At 35.6% G+C, this 21,210-nt stretch overlaps 1 protein-coding gene across 3 annotated transcripts in view; it reads right to left on the bottom strand.

Moving 5' to 3' along the window:
- Positions 1–636: 636 nt before the first annotated feature.
- LUZP2 (leucine zipper protein 2) overlaps positions 637–21,210 on the bottom strand; it is a 286,406-nt gene continuing 265,832 nt past the window's right edge. For 2 of the 3 annotated variants that reach the window (XM_088058249.1, XM_088058251.1), the window contains 3 exons: positions 15,252–15,344; positions 5,330–5,407; positions 637–4,686 (listed from right to left, as the gene is read on the bottom strand). In XM_088058249.1, the coding sequence (XP_087914375.1) occupies positions 4,582–4,686; positions 5,330–5,407; positions 15,252–15,344 (276 nt within the window). In that variant the 3' untranslated portion in view covers positions 637–4,581. The remainder of the gene's footprint in view (positions 4,687–5,329; positions 5,408–15,251; positions 15,345–21,210) is intronic. The other variant, XM_088058250.1, reaches the window with a different exon arrangement.

Here is a 21,210-nt window from a genome sequence, read left to right as displayed (position 1 = left end):
CATTATTTTTTTGGGTCACCTAGGTTACCTAGGACAGAGAGTTTACTTTCATTTTTTTAAGTCTAACCATCATATTAAAAGATATTATAGAAGCATGTGAACTATTAGGGCTGTTTCTTTACTTGTTGGAAGAAAAGCTCAAATTTGATTTCTTAAAGGGAAATTCCAGAAATGGATGAATTTCTGGAAAAATCTCAAAGCAGTCAGTAATATCTAGACATACCGACTTTATTTGTGTGTCTTCTATTTTATGTATTTTGAGAATTACTTTTTCTATATGTGTATGTTGTTATATTTTATATATTAGTAAAAGCCTCTCTGCACAAACCAGCCTTTGAAATAAGTCGTGATATTAAAGGCTAAAGTCCTTGAAACTTTCCTGCAGAAGAGAGAGTAAAGCAAAACAATATCCTTGTGTATGGGAGAAAAAATGTAAACCTGTATGTGTTAACCAATAGTAACTTGCTTAGCCCACAGACCCTGTAGAACCCTATAAAAGGTGTGCTAGAGACAGAAATAAACGGCATTCACGTTTACTTCTGTGAAGGGTTGTGAATAGCTGGCGGTCTCTCAATATGTGTATCTGTGTTTAAGGTGTCTTTGAGAAAAAAATCCTGTGAGAAACAGGGCTCACTGTTTAATATTTTTTTTTTAAGTTTAATAAAGGTAAAAAGAAACAATATCCAGTGCTGGGGTGCCTGGAAAACTGCCAGAAGTAGCCTGTTAACTTAAAACAATTTTCATGTATACTATTCATTACATTGGCTAAATGCATATTAATGAGGGTTATACATATTCAAACATTCCTGTGGGTTTACATATTCTGTGAATTCTTTTGCTTGGTTTTGACCTTTGACTTTTCTACATATCATCCTGTAGATTAAATCAATATATTTAATTTCTTCTCAAGACTCCATTCTGTTGTTTTCACGCTTCCTGATAACTGGAGAGTTAGTAGTAAATTTTTCTCTTGGTGTCCTGGTTCTTGTCACTATTATCATTCAGATGAGATAGTCCACAAATACATTGAACCACTATAGCTATTTCACACCATTATGTGAGTTAGTTACACAAATTAAAGTATTTAACAGCATACAGTCTCTATTTTAATACTATGTGCAGGTCTAAGCTATAATATATTTATCACACTACTATTTATATAAGCTATAGGGTGCATACAAAAGCTGACAGATTATACTATATCAAAAAACAGTTAAAAGGGATTACAAATTGTACTATATCAGAATCTTTGTCATCAATAATAACTTGCAAAAGCCAATACATAAATATGAAAGCAAAAACTATATTGCCATTTATAACGAATCCCAGTTTAATCAGGCTGAGGAGTATCAGGGAGTAAGAAAGTGAAATAGACTGGTGGAGTCACACTCTTCAAAGCTCAGCAAGAGTTGTGTGAGCCCTGATCCTCTCGCCATCAGGCAGAAGGAGGGGATCTAAAACATGAGGGGGAATGGAAAAAGGTCCCTGCTCATGGAGGTAGGAGAATCCCCTCCCAGCCTCTCTTACCTTCCCAGGTACCCTTAAACTGCAGGTATGAGGCTCTGAACATGAGGGTCAGGCAGACGATATTGGAGAAGAAGGTCTGACTGGGGGTTTATCTGGAATAGGTCAGTCAGCCAGATGGATCACAAGAAATAATAAACGGTAGTTGTATTGGGCTACTCCCTTCTGAGGGGAACTGGGGGCCATGTATGCCATCTGACAGGGAATTCTGCTGCCTCCCTTGGGTGTGGGTAAGGGGTTTACCAGGAGACTCCCTGGAATGATTCAGCCCTCTGATTATTTCCCACTGCTTGTTGTCGAGGTTGGCAGTGACAAGGCTGACGAGTGAATGCAACCAAATCCTAGCAGAATCAAAAAGAACTTCAGACCATTGGGGTGACTGGTTGAAGGAGTAGGAGCACAGGTGATGTTTTCCTCAAGCCCTTTAGTAGCAAGGAAGAATGCCAAAAGGAACAGGAGAATCTGCATGATCAATGTGTGGCTTAGAGACTGGTGCCATTGGTGGAATTTGGAGTTTTTTCGATCATGGAGTGATTTATATAGCATCAGACCTGATGGAGAGAGATGGGGTTCACCTGTTTAAAAGGAGAAAAAGGATGATGTTCTTGAGTTGGCAGGGCTGATTGAGAGGGATAGCTTTGAAGGGGAAAGGCAATAAAACCAGCATGGGAGAGATGTGCCCTGGGTGGGGGCAAGAAAGTATTGGGGTTAAAATTGATAGCCCACCCCAATGATTTTGTAGTGAGCAACACTGGAATGCACTTGCAGTCTTATGGGGACAAGCTGAGGACTCCTAAGGTCCTGACAAAAAGCTGACATGGAAAACACCAGAAAATTATATCAAAGGAAGAAGAGGGGTGTTCCTTTGGGAAGGTGAAGTGGCTGACAGGCAATCTGAGGTGCCTTTATATCAACGCATACAACATGGGCAACAAACAGGAGGACCTGGAAACCACTGTGCTGCTAGAAAATTATGACCTTGTTGCATTACTGAAACTTGGTGGATTGAATCCCATGACTGGAGTATCACTACTGATAGCTACAGCCTGTTCAGAAGATACAGGAGAAGAAGGAGATGGAGAGATTGCCCTCTACACCAAGAAATTGATTCAATGTGAGCTGTCTTTGAAGAACAGCCATGAGCAAGTCAAAAGCCTGTAGGTAAGAATCTGATCAATACAGCAAAGGATCCATGTAGTTGGTATCTACTACAGGCTGCCTGATGAAGGGGATCCTTTTAACAAAGGCTTCTTTCTAAAGCTACAGGAAACATTGTGCTCACAGGCTTTTGTCCTGCTGGAGGCTTTCAACCAGTGTCCAGTGGAGATCCTTTCTTGACAGATGACTGAAACAGAGTTTCATGAACTTTTCAGTTAAGGTGTGTCATATGCAAACCAATGTCACTTTTGGAATCACTAGAAATTAATGCCAGCTGTAGATATGACAAGATCACAAGTCGCTCAAAATTTTGAAAGACAGCAGACTGTCTTCAGCAAGATTTAGGATCAGAGGCAAAAAGCCCCATCTCTTTTCTGATTAATTTTGTGGCCACGATTCCATTTCTTTTGACCCTTAAAATGAATAGTCTTAGGCTGTAGTTTGTCATCATTTGGTCAGCTCATGAGGTTTTCTTCTTTTTAAAACTGTATTTTCTCAAGGCAGAGAAACCTACCATTCTGCAACTATCTACCTTTGAGTAGAGGAGAATATTCAAAGTGCTCAAAGTCAGGATGAAAGATTATTCATACCAGCAAGGAAAAGGTGGGTATTGAAAGAGACTGCTGAAGGAGAGGTAAAATCTTAAATGATAAAACTGAAGACAGAATACCACTAAGTGAAATAAAGGATTTGTCTATTTGCATTTAAATTGATACAAAGCAACAAAAGGTAAATTATTATAACTACTTTAAATCTAGTAAAAAATGTGCTGCTGTGTGCATTAAGACAATGCTGGAAGTTTACAAGTTAGAACTGCTTTAAAATACTTCTTTCTAGGGATAGCATAACATTGCATCAGGCAATTTGCTTTTCCTACTCTTCTTGAAAGATGTGCATCTCAACAAGATATGGCATATGAGTTCTTAAATTAGACCAATAATGACATACACACAAACAAGCAAAACATTCTCTCTTCCTTCTCCTCCCTTTCTTTCTGCTTTCTTGTCATACAGTATATGACTAAGGAGAAACTGAAAGAATCCATGAGTGACAGAGCTTACTCCTGCATCAATATGCTCCTTCCTGATGGAGTGATCAAAGGACAACGGTAGTGGACAAAATAGGGCTTTACCCCTTGAAGTATTCTCTATTCTATCCTGTTGAGATCGGCACAAATATAAGGAATTAAACTGACTTCCTATGGCTGCCATCCAAGTTGAGAAACTATAACTCAGTACCACCTGCAATTTGTAATGGTCCTCTCTATTTCCATCCCTTAAACTCCATTTCTGTCAGCTTTTCAGTGTTCAAAAATGGACTAGTTAATATAGCAGTGAGGAAAAAAAAGAACAAAATAAAATATTTTATTGTGTAAGTAGATTTGAAAGGAAATTACTAAAAGGTAAGTATACATGGACCCTCGCGCACAGCTCTCTTTTTACAGTTGCACTTAAGGACTGTACTTCAAATATGGTTATACAGATATTTTCCCCACACACACTGACTGCCCCTTAATCTTAAAACTTAATCTGCCACAAAATTACATTAAACAGACTGAGAAAATACTTGAGAGTGACTGTTTACAAAGAAAGTAATTTATAGCATACAATTACTAATAATAATAATTACAATTACTACTAATAATAATTAAGTATACAATTACTAATAATAAGGTAGAATAAGAGTTCAAAAACTGGACTGAATTACAAAACATTTCTTCAAACATCCATTTCTGATTATTGCTGTAAGGTACCAATTGGTGTGTTCTAGACTAATTTACAGACATTCATAAAACAGTGAAAAACGCATGCTTTAGAAACCTGGGACATTTCATGCCTTTGTGCTAACAGAACATGAGGATGGAAATGACTGGCATTTTTCAATGCAGATTAGTAGAATTTAGTGTTTGTTTTCTTGTATACTAACTGATTTTTCATATTTTTTCTCATTTTTTTCAGGTGATCTTTTATCTTCAGGTTTAGTCCATGGAGGGCTGTGCAGCTTCTGCAGAGGTGAAAACATCATCAGTGTAAACATGGTGTATATGATACACATAAGCAAAAATAAAAAAAACATGCTAAAAATCCATGGCAATAGTGCACATAGAGCTGTATTTTTATTAAACGGATGTGCCAATCACAAACTATTGCAGCAGAATATGGTATTTGCCAACTGTGCCTAGAAAGGGGTCCTGATCTCTACTAAAGGAAGCATATTTAACAACTTTCATAGTGCAAAACCATACAAGTCTGATTCTGCACGCAGCTTCATATAATTGCATATAATTGCATATGAGATATATATATATACATATATATATATATATATATATATATATATATAATTATTTTGGAAATCTTTCCATGCTCCTGCTTCCAGAGCTATAGACATCACACTATCAAATTAAGTGATTTGACTACTAAGTCACTTGTCTACTAGTTCTTTAAATATTTAGTAGTTTGCAAATTGTTACCAGCCAGAAAACATTTTGAATAGATGAAGTGCAACCAGATGCAGTCATAGTCTGAAATAGGTAGTCTTCTCTTTTGAGACAGAACTTGGTGAAGAATATATAAGTATACTTCAAGTAATTGCATTTCACAAAACCTTTCAGTAAAACCCCAACAATTACTCTGAAAGAGAATACCTGAAAGCTTGTCTCTGTTTCTGCTGCTTTCAAACGAGATGTTGAATCATTATGATTCCCCAAACATGTCTTGGCAACCTGTCAATACAAATATCAGAGATAAGGACATCGTATTTTTTCCTAAAATATTCAGTTTTCTAAACAAAACAAAAAAAAAAAAGAAAAATTCACTGGGTCTTCTTTTAAGCCTAGTTCATGAAATGGAACAAAGTTTTTGTAGCTAAGCTTATCGCAGACTCCCATGATCCCTGTAATAGTCTTCAACAATATAGTCTTGTAGTGGCAAGCTTAACAACTTAATACTTATCCAGCTTTTTTCTTCATGTTTAAATCTCATTACCAATAGTGAAGTTTACTCCTACAAGTGGTCCTAGGGAACAGAAAAATCATTACAAGTGTCTTTTATGGGTAAGGAAATATTAACAAACAGTTGAAAGTCAGCCTTACAGTTAGAACTTCTCTATTACTATTGTCTTGTCTAAACTCTAGATCTCTTAGGTATAATAATCCCTGAATGGGAACATAAAGTCACTGAAAGGGGAAGTCAGATGACTCTCAAGGTGCAAAATCTTGTTACATTAGTTGCAGTCGTTTTATTCAAGGAATAATGATATATTCTTTGTCAATATGCTTTTTAATATCTGGGAAAACAAAGTTGCACAGCATAAATAAAATTAAAAAGTACATTTTTAACCAAGGATATCTCCAGATATGAAACCAGATATTTACACAACACTGAAAATTCTACTGTACTTAAATCAAAGTCCCTTTTGGACCAGGATTAGTGATACCACAGGAAAAGGAGTTGAAACATGAAATACAGTAAAATAGTCATAATATTTGGTCATTAATCTGAGTCCACATTGAAATTTATCTAATTGTTTTCCTATTAAAACTGATACATTTAAATGGAGTGAAAATGACAGGGCTTTTTAAAAGTTTTAAGTCATCAAAGATGCTTTCCAGTGTAAAAGTGGGGGGGTTTAGCAATGTTTAAGGTATTGAAGTTGAGCCTATGAGAAGATGCAAATAGATTTCATGTGGGGAACTCTTTTTCATATTTTCCCACTCTAGACAATGGAAAATAAAAGTTGCATTAGTATAGGGAATAATCAAGGCAATATTGATTAAAATAAATTCTATTCCTAAAGCATCTACTCCTTTCATGACAAAAAAATCAAACAAAATATCAAACAAATGTGTGGTTTGTCTTAGATGAAGACTAGAAAGTCAGATGAGAGAATAGCAATTTTTAGTGGACTTTTAGTACTTCAAAACCTTATAAGTGTAGTCTTGCCAAAACTTCCATTTAAATTATTTACTATTAATCTAGACTTTAAAAAAATATTTGAAGATTAATCATGTTCAGAAAAAATGAGGGTTTGGGTGACTTCTAGATTTGCAGCTTGAGGACAAAAGATACTATAGGTCAAACAATGAACAGTATTCCAAACTGTATCATGAAGAGGACAGAAATAATGTGAATTAAATATAAGATAATTTATACATCCAGAATTTGCTCTGACTGTACATACTGGAATGTGAAATCAGGTAACATATTTCACCAGCATAATTTATAGGAGATAGGAAGCAAAAACTATTAATTGACATTAATAAAGCTATAGGTCAACTGCTTAAGACATACGTAAAGGAAGAAAAAAAATAACCAGATCTGCCTTAGAGAAAATAAAAGCAAATTATAAAGCCAATGCTTTATGAGTGAGTAGTCTTGCATACTCTTTTCATAGAACAGACAACAAAGTCTATCTTAATAGGAAAAGACCAATAAAGACTTAAGTCTGATGTATTTCATATTTGTTCACTCAAGAGTTCTTTTCTTTTTAGTAGCACACCATATGGATCACTGTTAGAGAGAGATAGTAGGGACTTTTTCTAAAGAATGTCTTTATGTTGTTAAAGTATAACATTCATTATTGATTCCTTGTCACTGTGAAACATTGTATATAATTTCCAAATAAATTACATATTGAACAACAGCAATGACTTTCAATATGCCATCAGTCAACAACAGTTCAATAGCCAGGATTGTAACCAGCTCCTATTGATGAGGTGTACACACACACACACACACACACACACATATACACACATACACACATACACACACATACACACACACATATATATGTGTGTGTATATGTATACATACGTATATATTTATATATATATATATATTTATACATATATACACACACACATATACAGTGGTTGTGGCTTTTTATCAGTTTGTTTCCTAAACTGAGTCAGATGAGTATTAACATAACCTACTGTATCTGTAAACTGGGTTTAACAGAAACCAAACTGAATCCCATCCACATATGATCACAGACATATGTATAAACACATGCATACACACACACACCCCCACACACACCTCTGTGTGTATTTATATGCTTATATATATATATACATATATATGCATATATAAATGCATAAATATACAAATACACACAGTACATCTATGTTTGTGTCCCTCAGCTAAAGACCAGTGGAGAAATTTAAACCAAATATACTACAATACCTTTTACAACCTTAGGTGACAGACAAAGAAAGTAAAATATTAAACTTTTGTTATAGTTGCTAGTTTCCTCTAAGCCAAGTAGTGAATTGTTTTGTACGTTTATCTATGTGACTTTCTTTCTGTCAGATTCCCTCCTGTGAGAGGAACACTCATTACAAAAGGACAGAATGACAGCTTGACACGGTAGAAATGATCAAAAAGCAAAAATAATTGCTTTTGGAAAGTAAAGGTGTTGAAATGTTGTTAGGGTGGCTTTTTATCTCATGGAAATGAGATTTTAGAAGTACATACTTGGATCATGCCAAACTTTGAATCAAGGTTTCAATATCTGAGGGTCATGTCCAGGAGGAACTCTTTGTTCCCTCACAAGAGCAGGCATTCCAGTACCTTGCACTGTGATTACTAAACAGTAAATAATGCCCCTCAACATATGCTTGAACAAAGAGACACACAACAGGGCAAACAGCAGCTTTCTCAATTTGTATCAGAGAAAGATAAATTGCTTTTCTTCCAAAGAGTGAATTTTTTTTGAAAGATTATTACTCAAATGTTAATAAAATGCTAACAAAAGAGTAAAAGCATCTTTGAAGAAGCTATTTAGAATGTAAAAAATCCCACCTAATCTCAAGTCAGTCCTGTTAGCTAAATACAACTCAATTGAATCCTCTTGTACCATCATAACAAGGCAGGTTGTAATTTAAAATATTGCCAGGAGTACTTCAAGGATGTTCTAGTTTTCATACCAAGTGTAACATAACACTTCACAATATGGATTATTTCCCCCACTATTGGGAAGAAAATTTTAAGAGTTCTGCTTGCACATAATCTCTATTATTCATAGGTAAGTTTTAAATCTGTGCTGGCTTCAAGCAAGGGCAGGAAAGAGGCACTACCTTTCACCATCTGAAGACTTTGAACAAAACACATTTATCTCTGGAAGCAATGCAGGTGTAATGAGTTTGGAATAAATATGAAATGATTTTTTGCTTGTCCCTCTCCTTGGTGCTTCCAGAGAAGTTTAAGCAGGCTTTTAAGCTACATACTAAAATTTTTTTAGGAAGAAAAATCTCCAACACCAACAGCTAATGTATAGCCAGGTGATGACCCTTTGAACATTAGCTAATATCTTTTCAGAAATACAGAAAGGCAGTATGTGAACGTGAGGTCAAGACAGTAATAATGTTGCTATTTTCTTGTTTGTGTCTGAAGTAACAGGTAGATAAGGAGTGCAGATCAAAAGGGAGAAAATACAGCATAGGTGGGCAAGACTAAATACCACCAAAAGGAGGGCAAGACCTGATATAAAGTAAGAAGACAATTCAAAACATCATGCTTTGATCTAGCTGAAAAATACTGGATGACTAAAATACCACAACAATTTAAAAAGTTTAAGTTATTGTTAGCATGGCAAAATGCTGAATTCTCATGAACTTTGCATACAAGATTATTAAAAAATACTCTTCTGCATTTGTGAAACTGACAGCACAACAAAAGAAAAAATCCAACAATATTCTCAAATTCTAACTTAATTGCAGAAGTTTACTTCCTGCCATTTGCATTTAGAACTAAATGGGTTTTTCTTCCTAACTATTTTCTGTGTTTTCTTCTGCATCCCTTTCTAATGAGCATGAGGTTGGCAGTTTCAAAGGGAGCAGGGATGGCAGAAGTCCTGATCTCATGGAGAAGCACAGTTCCTAACATTTTGGAGACTCAGTTAGTTCATTGGTCAAAAAGTTCACCAAGTTGGAAGGGGCATTTAGAATATTTCATTGCTTTCCTCATTCCAAGGTAAGCTTAATATTTCTCAAAGCTTTAGCTGAAACTGTCCCATTTATAGGTTCATCAGAGATGAAGAGTGATTCTGCTAGAGATATTTTCTTAATAAAGACTTATTGATCAGTTATATTTTATCCTTATTTCATCTGCATGTGCCCACACAAGCAATCCACTTTAATGTCAGTTCAGGAAGCAAACCTACAACACTTGCCATCATAGCCAGTCTTTGTCAACGTAGACAGTAAATGATTAGTCCTTGTAGTTTTATGACTCAAAGCAATGAAATAAGACAAAAAACTATAGATTTCTCTGATGTTTAGAGCCCTGCCTCCTCTTTTTCCTACCCTTTCCTTAATTCATTTTAATAAAAACTTACAATAATTTTATAAATTGCATTTAACCACTAGTGACAGATCTCAAAATTTCACCCATGAACAAATCAGTTTCACAGAATAATCTCTGTATTTCCTCTGTGTATTCACCATTAAGTTTTCTAAGTGGTATGTCTGGAATATCTGCCCTATAATTTGCAAAAATTGTTGTATTTTTAAAACAAACATAGTAAATTACATCTACAGTATTTTTATCATAAACATCAAGAGAGATCTAACATTTGAAGACTCAACATTAAAAGCTCTAAAACACAGCACTGAGAATTCTAAGTATGAAAGCATAATCTTTTCCAAAGAGAGATTTCAGGAAAAAAACACTTTTAATCAAGTGTGTTTGATAGGTGGATAGACCATTTCACTGTTTTCACTGTGCTCTTTCCAAATTCCATAGTTTCTTAACATCTCCTTAAAATTTAGTTTGCCCAATATTTAGTTTACAATTTTTATGGCTAAGCACAACACAATTTTTATTATTATTTTCTTCTATATGGCAGAGAAACAGAACAAATTTAGTGATGTTGAACACTTGTTACTTAGTCTACATAAAATTTAGGAAACATATTAATAGTCTGTTTGTAAAATGAATTTTCATAAAAATGCATTTTCCTTTAAACAGTACATTTTGCAAAATAAAAAAATCAAGAGCAGAAAGTGAGAAATTTAACATGACAAAAAAATTGAGATGGGGGCTATGCCTTGAAATGCCCTGTTGCTTTCTTCACTATAGCATGCAGTCCAATTAACAAAGTATGTGTGTGAAATTCTGGTTATAAAATCTGCATCTTGATCAGTAATACACACAAAATTTGATAAGGTATGGTATTCAGTTCTAGTAAATAACACTGCAAAGTTGGAGAGCTTCACAGCTGGATGGATAAATGACAAAGGTGGATAAACTAAGTGTGCATCTTTAAAAAATTTTCAACAAGCTAGTTAGAACTCAACATGTCCATTAGCTATGGACTTGCAACTTTATCTGAGAACAGCTGAGCAATGTAACTAGAAGGGTTTTCTACTGTATCAACTCAGCAAGAACTGGCTTTATGGTCAAAAAATTCATAACAATTTAAGGTCAAATAATCAAATCACAAGTGAACATGAAATCAAGTTTAAGTAAGTGGCATTTATAACTGCTTTTGCAAATAGAAAATATTTCCACTGCTCCTAAAGAGAATCATACAGATTTAGTTAACCAGACATTAGAGTTCTAGTGTTCCTTTGCATCGCTACTCCTTTTGGCTTCAGAGGGCACAAAAAGCAGATACAGAAGGTGTTTGTAGAGTCTGATGGGAGAGAAAGTACTGAGTTAATAAAAAATAAACCACATATAGAAGAAAAAGATGGTGTGGTTAGGTCAACTGACAAACCGATTATCTTAGTTGTCATTGACCAAGTTAGGTTCACAGTTTATTCAAAGATATGTTTATCAGATTTGCTCATGAATTTGTTACAGATCTGTATTGGAGCTGCTTTAACCTTCACTGTTTAGAAGAAAGATACAGAGCAAGAAGTATGTGAAATGTGCATATACCTTTTCAGAAGACACTTCTGCAGTTTTTCATTGCCTTCTGTTTTAGATCACAGTGTACTGAGGAGATGGTTAAACTCAGATGATATAACTTCTTATGACCTTCCTAGTCCTCATTTACAGAATCAAATTTACTTTAAGGATTTTATTAGTCTGAAATTTTGTTATTAAAATAGTTACTTTTTTTCTCTTATTACTTCCTTTGGTAAACAATTGGAGAGTACAATGTGATCAAAGCTCTGCAACTGGAACTGATTTAAGAAAATGAAGCAAAATGCTGTGATTGCTTAGAAATGTGTACAATTTTGGCTCCAGTACACAATGTCCTTTGTCATTGAATGATTAATGAACATGTAGTGGTTTTTTACTTCAGGAAATTAAGGCAGTAAATAAAAGCACTGTCACTTATATTTATCAAAGAAGATTCTACAAGGACAAAACAAAATATTTAACATGACAACAGAGAAACAAAGAATCATTTTATAAATTCTTTGATGTTTTAGCAATACCAAATAGGTAGTTTTAAATGATATGTTACATGCATAGGTGTCGCACTATTTGGAACGGCAAGAAGCACAACACAGACTCTCTTGTGAGCTGAACAGGAGAGCAAGGTTTATTACCTCAGATCTTCTTTTATAGACTGATACATGAAAGTGCAGAAAGGTAAAACTCTTATTGGTTAGTGAACTAACACATCACCATCATTGGTCAGTGGGGTACACCACCCCTCAACCTTCTCTTGCAAAAAAACAAGAAACTGACAAACAGCACCTGCAAGGCTGTCTTCTACCACTAAGGATTGTTTTAATTCTTCCTTATGATTTCCCAGGTCACTTTCTCAGGCGAGACTGAGAAAGTTATGTGGCCTGCTCTTCTACAGTCACTGTGCTCCCTGCTTTTGCTCATATTTAGCATCCATACATAAGAATTATTTGACATGTAAAGAGAATAAAGTAAATTCTGGTATAAAAGCCAAAATCCCAAAAGCTTTTGGGAAGATACGAAAAGGAAGGGATACAGGGGAGAGTTCTGCCCAAATATTTTCAGGAGCCAGACACAGGAAAACATCCCTGGATAAGGGTAAGAAAAATTAGTATTATTGACAATATGTGTCTAATAAAGTACAAATACTCTAAAAAATGGAAACTTTTACAAGAATATTGAAGTTAGCATTTTTTGGTTTTTGATGAATTTCAGATAATCTATCACAGGATACCCTACCTACTTCTGGCTATTACTAGTTCTGTGTCAAATTTCCTTACAGATAAATATCAGCAGTGTCTAATTTCCAGATTTGCTAGTCTGCATTCCATTTGTCAATAAATTTTCATTTGTATTTGTTCTAATGTAAACTACACTGATTATTGTGAACAGGCATAAACCCCATAAATAAAAAATTGCAGAAAGATCACAAATTTAAGACAGAGATGCCCAGCCATACAGACTTAAAAATACCAGCAACTAACCATTTTGCTTTATTTTTTGCCTTAATATCTGTAAGAGTACATGTTCTTCTCTAGTTAGTCTTCACTACCCTAATTCTTCCAAAATATAAATCACATTTTATTTATCAGAGACACAATAAAAAAATAGTTGTAAAGTTCTGAGAAAGGATTGCTGAAATATTAGGTTTCTAAGCAACTGAGTTTTAAGTACATCTTCACTAATTTTTCTTTAAAAATGCTGTATTACAGCTGGTCATATGTCCTTAACCGTCCAACCTTAATCTCCCTTCATTGGGAGTTAAGCAGCTGTAAAAACTTCAGAAAAAAATTACACACGGCCAAGTAATGACGAAAATACAATAAAAACTCTTCCCAAGTGTTGAATTTTCTCCAAGTGATAGTGTTCACAGGTACAAATTGCAGCTTTGTATTACTGAAGTAATATGATCCTTTGAGAAAATAAATTCCTTCCAGTTCTTTCAGAACTTAAGGTGGTATCTCTAATACCAATATATGAAGGTTAATTGTGGAAAGAGACATTTTTAGTTCAGTTCTCAAAGCTAATAATTTGAATTCTTCCTTGTGTCTCTCTTTCTGTGTTAATGTGAGATGATAATGATGATGATGATGATGAAGAGATGGCTAGCCCAATGTTAACCTGCACTATTTTTATGTCCACGTTAGCCGATGTTCAGATGGACAGTGTGTCTGTCTGCTGACTGACTAAACAGCTAAAAATACTAGTTGCTAGAAGCACAAAAAACAACCACCAGCTAATCTAAATAACTAAAACCTTGATTTTATGGAAAAGTGACTCTTATAGGTGTCTTTCATCACAGTACTTGATACAGAAATTAAACACTCATTTGATTTTTGAAACATGTTAATAGTTTTTTTCTTTTTCTTTCTCTTTTAATGTAGTCACTTCTATAAAAAAGTGCTGCTTAAACTTCCTTACACAACTATTTAGCCTAAATTACTTCAGTCTCTACTGGAAGTATTCTACATTTCATCAAATCTTCCATAACTTTTCCAAGGAATAACTAAGTCAGAGTATAACTCTAGTCATAATCTAAACAGAGTTCACTCCATCTTCATAATTTTACATGTTTTTCTTTTCTTCCTTCAATTTTTATTAGCAAAATAAGTTTTCTTTACCTATAGACATTAAGAAATGTGCAACAGGAAAGTATGTACACTTATGGATATGCAATTTCTTGTTCTGTAGAGTATGTGGCAGAGGGGAGGTAACTTATAACTGAATAAACTTGTAACATATTTGTAATAAATGGATAGTGTATAATTTTTAAAAATAATTTATTGTATACTGAACTATCTAAAATTGTTTTCTAGTTTTCTTCACACTGCCATGATCACTAATAGCAAGCTACCCAGTTACATCCACAGGATTTTGTTTTATCTCAAGATACAACAATATATTAAATATATATATTTCACTTGCAAATTAGTCAAAAAGCACTATACTTTTTGAACTAGTGAGCAGAAAATCCTCAACAGTCAGAGCAGACTCTCTCAACAAAATTTGTCTTGCTCATTTTTTCTGGTTTTTTTCCTGTTCTATTTGTATCTTTATAATTACAGCCATGATTCATGCATTTGAGATTTCTGTTAAGAGCTCTTATCATGTTGTCTGACTGGGTGTATTGTCTCAGTAAAAGCACCAGATTTAGCTTTCTATCAGAGCTATAATAAGAAAAACACAGCTTGCAGCTTTTCTAGACTGGCAGTGAATGATATCACATCCTTTCAACTATTATGCTGTCATGTCATATATCTCCCCAAAGGTTTTGGTTTATCAAATGAAACATCTGTGATGGCTGTGCTAGAAATAAAATAATTAGAAATTAGAAATAAATAAATTAGTAATAAATATAAAGATATGTAAAGATATGTAAACAAATATCTTTATGTTTACATATGTATAAGGTATGTAAATAAAAAGATACGTAAAGATATGTAAGTGGTAATATGTACCACTACTCTTCCTGCAACAGCTCTACCAGTTCTATTAAGCAGTTTTTAAAAGAAGCCCAGATGTTATATATGCACAGATTCACAGCAAAGAGCCTTTGCTCCCCAGCACTTCAATACATAACTGGCTCATAAAATATGTCTACCATCTTGAATAGGAAAAGTCCCATTGAGAGTTGCCTAAAGCATTCATGTTTTCTTACAGCCTAGATTAGGCCCTGTTTTTCAGGTAAGCTAATCTTACATCTTGAGAATCACACTCCTGGGTGCTTTGATTTTCTTCTTTTTTCAAGACCACATGAAAATTCTCTTTCTCTGCTGAGACATTTTGCCAGACCTGAAAAATAAAAATAATAATTAAAAAACATTAATATAATTGAGATATAATATCAAATAAGTCACGTGAAAATTCAGGATAACAATGAAAAACCAAGAGGTCATATACTGCAAACTGTTAACTACTTTGTATACTGCATTTTCAGCAAATTTTATACAGGGAATGTCTCAATATACATTCTTGTTGGAGCACTCCCTTGTAAATTATTACTTCCATATACATAATCAAGATATTCTATCTAAATGCCAAAGAAGGTGAACAAAAGCATTTTCAGAACTCATACCCCTGTGACTTTTGTGGATTCTGGGACAGGCTGAGGCTGTGAGTTGACATGTTTATGAACTGCTTGAGCTTACTTCACCTGTCCACATCCTCTCTCTCTGCTGGGACCTCCCAAGCTGCAGGCTGGATGTTCCTTTTCATGCCTTTCTCTTCTTACACATAAAAAGGACTTCTGTACGGGGAAGGCACTCTGCTATCATGTTATAATCAGTGAATTTCCTTTGACTGAATTGTTGCTTGTTTTAAGCATAATTTTCTATATTTCCTGAAACTTTTAAGATTCAAAATGACAAAAAAGGAAGAACATGCACTGAAACTATCCTGAAAGCATCAAATTGTCTTGCAAGACTTTGAAACTCTTCAGGGGGGTGATGGCAGGAAACATAGCAAAATAATTTTCCTGTAAAGGAAAGTTAAAACTTCAGACATCAGTTTTGAAACCTTTCTCATGTCAGTTATATTGCATTGAATTACTAAGTAATACAAAGTTTTCAGATATTATGGAGAACAGGAGAAACCAAACCAAGCAAGTCACTATGTACATTTTCACTTGAACTGTGAAATAGTTCAACTCATAGTTGAAATAAAATAGTTCAAATAGTCTCTGGTTAACAGCTCTCCAATGAGGATTTGTTAGTTTTATAGAGCAACTGACTACTGGAGGAAGTAATGTAGAGATGAACAAATTAAAAAGATCAATATAAATAATTGTTTTGTTAAAAAATAAATGCCATTTAATACCTGTATTGAGAGACCTGTCTGCTTGGACTGAAAGAAATTACAATTCTTCAAACCTAAATTTTGTGCCATTGAATAAAAGAAGCATATGTTCAATAAATGATAAAACTCATGTTCACTTGATTTCTTGACTATCTGACACAGTGAAATCTCATGAGATGCCAGCAAAACCAGACAGCTTTAAGCTTTACTAACTGTGAAGAATAAATGTCTGTGCATAGTGCTTCTTATTTATTAAGAATTTGATTCTTGCTTAAGATTTCACCTTAGCCAATGATACACAATTTCTCAGCATGTTATTTCTACAGAAAAAGCAGAAGTATGAGATTTTAGGTGAGTTGTCATCAAGAGAGTACCTTCCAAGTGTAACATTTTCAGATGTTTACATTTCCTATTTCTAGGAAAGTATAAACCAGGACAATTTCCAATTGTCTCCTGTTTTATCTTCAAGAGTGAAGTCCATTATTACATATTAGAACTCTTCTTCTTTTCTCTCTCCCCAAACAAAAGACAAGATTTAATGAGGTTTTTCAATTTCTATATGATTGCCTTAGCCAGTAGGATCAGACTCTAACAAAATTTTAAAATCACTTACCAGAGCCACACTGCTCAGACACCAGCTAAACCTTAGAGCAGTGAATAGGGCTGCTTCATTTCCCCTGTTTTCTAATTGATGGACATTGCATCCCTTCATCTATTACACAACCATCATCGCCAATTACTTTTCATTCTGTTACCCTAAGGTGACACTGATCTCCACGTCTTAAGTTCAAGTTTAAAACACCACCACACTTCTCACAAATGCCAAAGGAGGAACACAGAACAGAGGGTAAAACCATGGCTGGGTCTCCATCGTGGTTTGACACTGGCCAAATGCCAGGCACCCACAAAAGTCATTCACTTACCCTCTCCTGCTATAGCTGGGCAGAGGAAAGGCAAAAAAATTAACGAAAGGCCATGACTTGAGATAAGGACTGGGAGAAAAACACTCTAAGGGCAAAACATATTCACATTTAAAGGTATAAAGGAAATTTATTATTAAGAGAGTCAGAGGAGGATAATGAAAGGTAAAATAAGTCTTTAAAACACCTTGTTTCCCCCCAGCCCCCCACTCCTTCCCAAAGGCAGTGCAGAGACACAAGGCATGGGGATTCTGGTCACTTCATCATTTGAGATCTTCTGTTTGCCCAGGGTGAGGAGTAATTTCTCTAAAGCTGTCCCTTTCCACAGGCAAACAGTCTTCCCAAAACTGTTGTGGCATGGGTCACACATCCATGGGGTGACATCTTCTAAGGATAGACTGCTCCAGTTTGGAAGCAAGGGCCCTCTATCTCTGGAAGCAGGGGTGCTCTTCCTTTATTCAGGTTTCCTGCTGGATCACAGCTTTCTCTAGCATCTACTCACTCCGGCGTGATCACTTTTCCCATGGGCTGCAAGTGGATCTCTCCATTCCCTGTTGCCTTCATACATTTCAGGAGGCCAGTTTGTTTCACCATAGTTCTCACTATGGCTTGCAGAGGAATTTTGGCTCTGATGCTTGCAGCACCACCTCCCCTTCTTTTCCACTGACTTTGGAGCAGCAGCCATGTTGTTTTCCTTCACACATTGTTGTTTTCCTCTTCTCTGACTAGAAGAAAAACTGATGCTTGTAGGTACCATTGCCAAGAAGTTCCACTAATGCAAAGGTTCCTGCAGGATCCCACAGCACTGATAGGTTGATTTCATCTAGGTTTCACATTGGGGAATTACTCATTGTGTTTTCACCGTCTGCCATATAGCCCTGCCACTGCTGCACAGTCAGTGGTGGCAGCCATGGTGCTGGCACTATTAATGCCTCTCCTCATGGAAGGAGCCAGGAAGTCCCATCCAAGCTGGTCTTGAACACTTCCAGGGATGAGGTATTCACAACTTATTTGGGCAATGTGTAGCTACATTCCTTCTGAGAGCTTTTGTAATGAACTGGAACTACTGAAAAACTCTAAAAAAGGCAGCAAAGGCTGCATAAAGCAGTGATAATCAGAAACAGCGAGTGGCATGTTGCTGTGGCTAGAGTTTGCTTTAGAGAAGCTAAGCTGCTCATTTTCCTCCTTCAGGTGTTTCTGCTACTGTTTCTACAGCTGGAGTTGTGTTGGAGTCTAGGATACAGAGTGTTTCTGATACTTAGTTTTGGGATCCAGAAAACACTGAATTTCATGTAACATGAAATTCATGAGCATGTTTTCCTGGTGATACATGAGAACAAATGTTAAAGTCAGATGGAAAAAGCTAAAAGTGTAAGTGTGTAGATTAGAAAGTTTTCTTAAATCACTGGGTGAAAAAGTAGTTTAGAGAACAGAAGACAAGATGGAGGATTTAGGGTGTTGTCTCTTGTCCCTTCTTTCTTCTTCATGTTCTTCTCCTAGAGGTTTTTGGGTGGTAGTAAGTGATTGGATAAGGAATGCCGCAGTGCAGTACACAGGTGTTGGGTCATTGGGTCACTAAGAAAAATAATTTACTTGGCATTTGTTAATTGGGTAAATGGACATATAAAAGACCTTGAAGAGGATCTTTGTTAGCCATTTTACACCTTTCTATCATAGTGCACATAGCTCCTTGTACCTTGTAATGCTGATAAGAAAAGAATAAGCAACCAAGACTGAACAAGAGAAAACTGCCTCCCTCACATCAATATTCAGTTCAAAGGGAAAAAGAACCTAACTACAAAGTCCATAATGAGACAGAGTTGGACTGCTCAGGATGATAAGGTGAGCTAAATTGCAGACAGCTGGGATTATTGTTTGTACTTTGTATCAGGAACATAAATTTATGAAGGGAAAAACCAAAACTGTAAAGCTCTTGGTTCCCTTATAGTAATTATTTGAAGTATACTAAAACTGAAAAAAATGCATTCCTACTAGAATGCTATCACATCTTTCCAAATTTAAGCAGTCCTGCTGCCTAAATAAACAGTACATTAGTACTTGTACATAAAGTTAGCCAAGATGAATGCCATTGTCTGTAACTTCTAGCAATTCTGTTCTGGAAGGCAAGTGTATTTTCTTTGACAAATTACAAATCCTCAAGATCTATATTTGTATTCCCATAAATATAAATTGTTTTTAAAGCCATTCTACAAAATACATGTAATGACATAGTAGTCCTAGGACCCTTTTCATTATTTGATTAGTGAAGTATAAGCAGGTAGTTGTCATTATAAAATCTGAATTGAACGAGGAAAATGAAATAAAATGTAGGACTATAATTAGAAGACCTTAAATTTTAGTATCTCTACCTCTCAAACCTTTCCATTGTTTTTGATTCTGTCCTTAGTGATTCCTCTGATAAATATGAAAAATGAAAGGTAATCTAAACTCAAATTTCATTAAGATAGTGACAATATTCATTATAAAGAGCTGGCAGGGTTTACAAGGGAAAAGAGGCAGCTGTTGGACATGCTGTTTACTAACATGTTCATTTCAACACTTTTTCTTTAATCACATTCTTACTAGCAAATTTGGCCAAAGTTTTTTTGAACTGACAGTTCATGTGTCCTTTTACTTCATCGTTTTGGGCTGTTGCTTGGATTACATAGCAGTGTGTAATTTGCCAGTGCTGCACTGAATTCTGTTGTGATCCATTGGCTTGACAGGGAAAGACATTTCCATGCAGGCTGTTAAAAATAACTGCATCATTCCATGTGTTTGGAAAGAGCTTGACTCACATATTGAAATAATAAATAGTAATGGGGTGAACAGCAAAGTCAGCTGTAGAGAATATTTTAGCAGAACAAGGGCATGATATTTTAGTAAAAGCCTGTCTGCACAACCCAGCTTTCAATCCAGGCAATAATTCTAAGGGCAGTGTCCTTGAAACTCTCCTGGAACAGTGAGAATAAAGACAAACAATGGCATTGTGTACATGGAAAAGAATGTAAAACAATATGTATTAACCAATAGTAGCTTGTTAAGCCCCATGAACCCTGTCGAACGCTATAAAAGTGTGCTAAAGATAGAAAGAAATGGCATTCACTATATCTCTATGAGGACTCAGTGAATAGTCTGAGTTTTCCATTAGTCAGGTGGCGCTAGAAATAGTCAGTAATGATGATACAGTATCAGATGCTAAATTATTCTATAAGGAAATTTACTGTCCTGTAAAATTCATCTGTTCGGCTTTTTAGTATGTAAAAACCAAAATATGCTTAGGGTTAATAGAGAATAAGGGATGCTTAGAATTCTGTCTAGCTGACTGGATTTCAGAGTTACTTAGTGTCCTGGTTTAGGGCAAATTCGGCAGAAAATCTCCGAATGGAGTCCCTCCAGAAAACAAATTACAGCAGCCCCTTCCCCAATTGGTTTAGCAAATCCAGAAAAGTCCTTTTCATGGGGTGCAGCTCAGCTCGCTCACTCTCTGATCAGTCCCTCTGGTGCTGGAAAGTGCCGAGGCCCGTGCCCCGGTGGGCCACAGGCGTAAGCTCCCTGGGTTTGTCTGGGTTTTCAGTCCAGAGCAGGTTTGAACAGATCCAAGAAAAAATGAAAAAAAAAACCTGCCCGGGGAACTTCTCTGCCTCAGCTAGCTAAAAACGAACTAAAAGCAAAGGAGAGCTCTGTCCCGTTGTCTGTCCGTGCTGCAGACACCACAGTCCAGAGATGTATGTGGGCAAGTGAGTGCAGTTTCTGCAAACAAACTGCGTTTCTTCTTCCCCCACTTCACTCTCAGAGCCAGCCTTAAAGGTGCAGAACTTAATATCCAGCATAAACGGAACAGACGACTGGGGATACAAGCATCATAATGTCACCCCAGAACCCTTAGTCTCTTTTCAATTTTTTTTTTTCCCCCCCTAATGAATGTCGGTGTAAGAACAGGC

The sequence above is a fragment of the Pseudopodoces humilis genome, chromosome 7 (genome assembly GCF_049639895.1).
Source record: "Pseudopodoces humilis isolate 2021_Gansu_Grassland_sample_001 chromosome 7, ASM4963989v1, whole genome shotgun sequence".
Taxonomy (NCBI): Eukaryota; Metazoa; Chordata; class Aves; order Passeriformes; family Paridae; genus Pseudopodoces; species Pseudopodoces humilis.
Note: the sequence above shows the minus strand (reverse complement) of the source record. Positions and strands in the feature narration are given on the sequence as shown.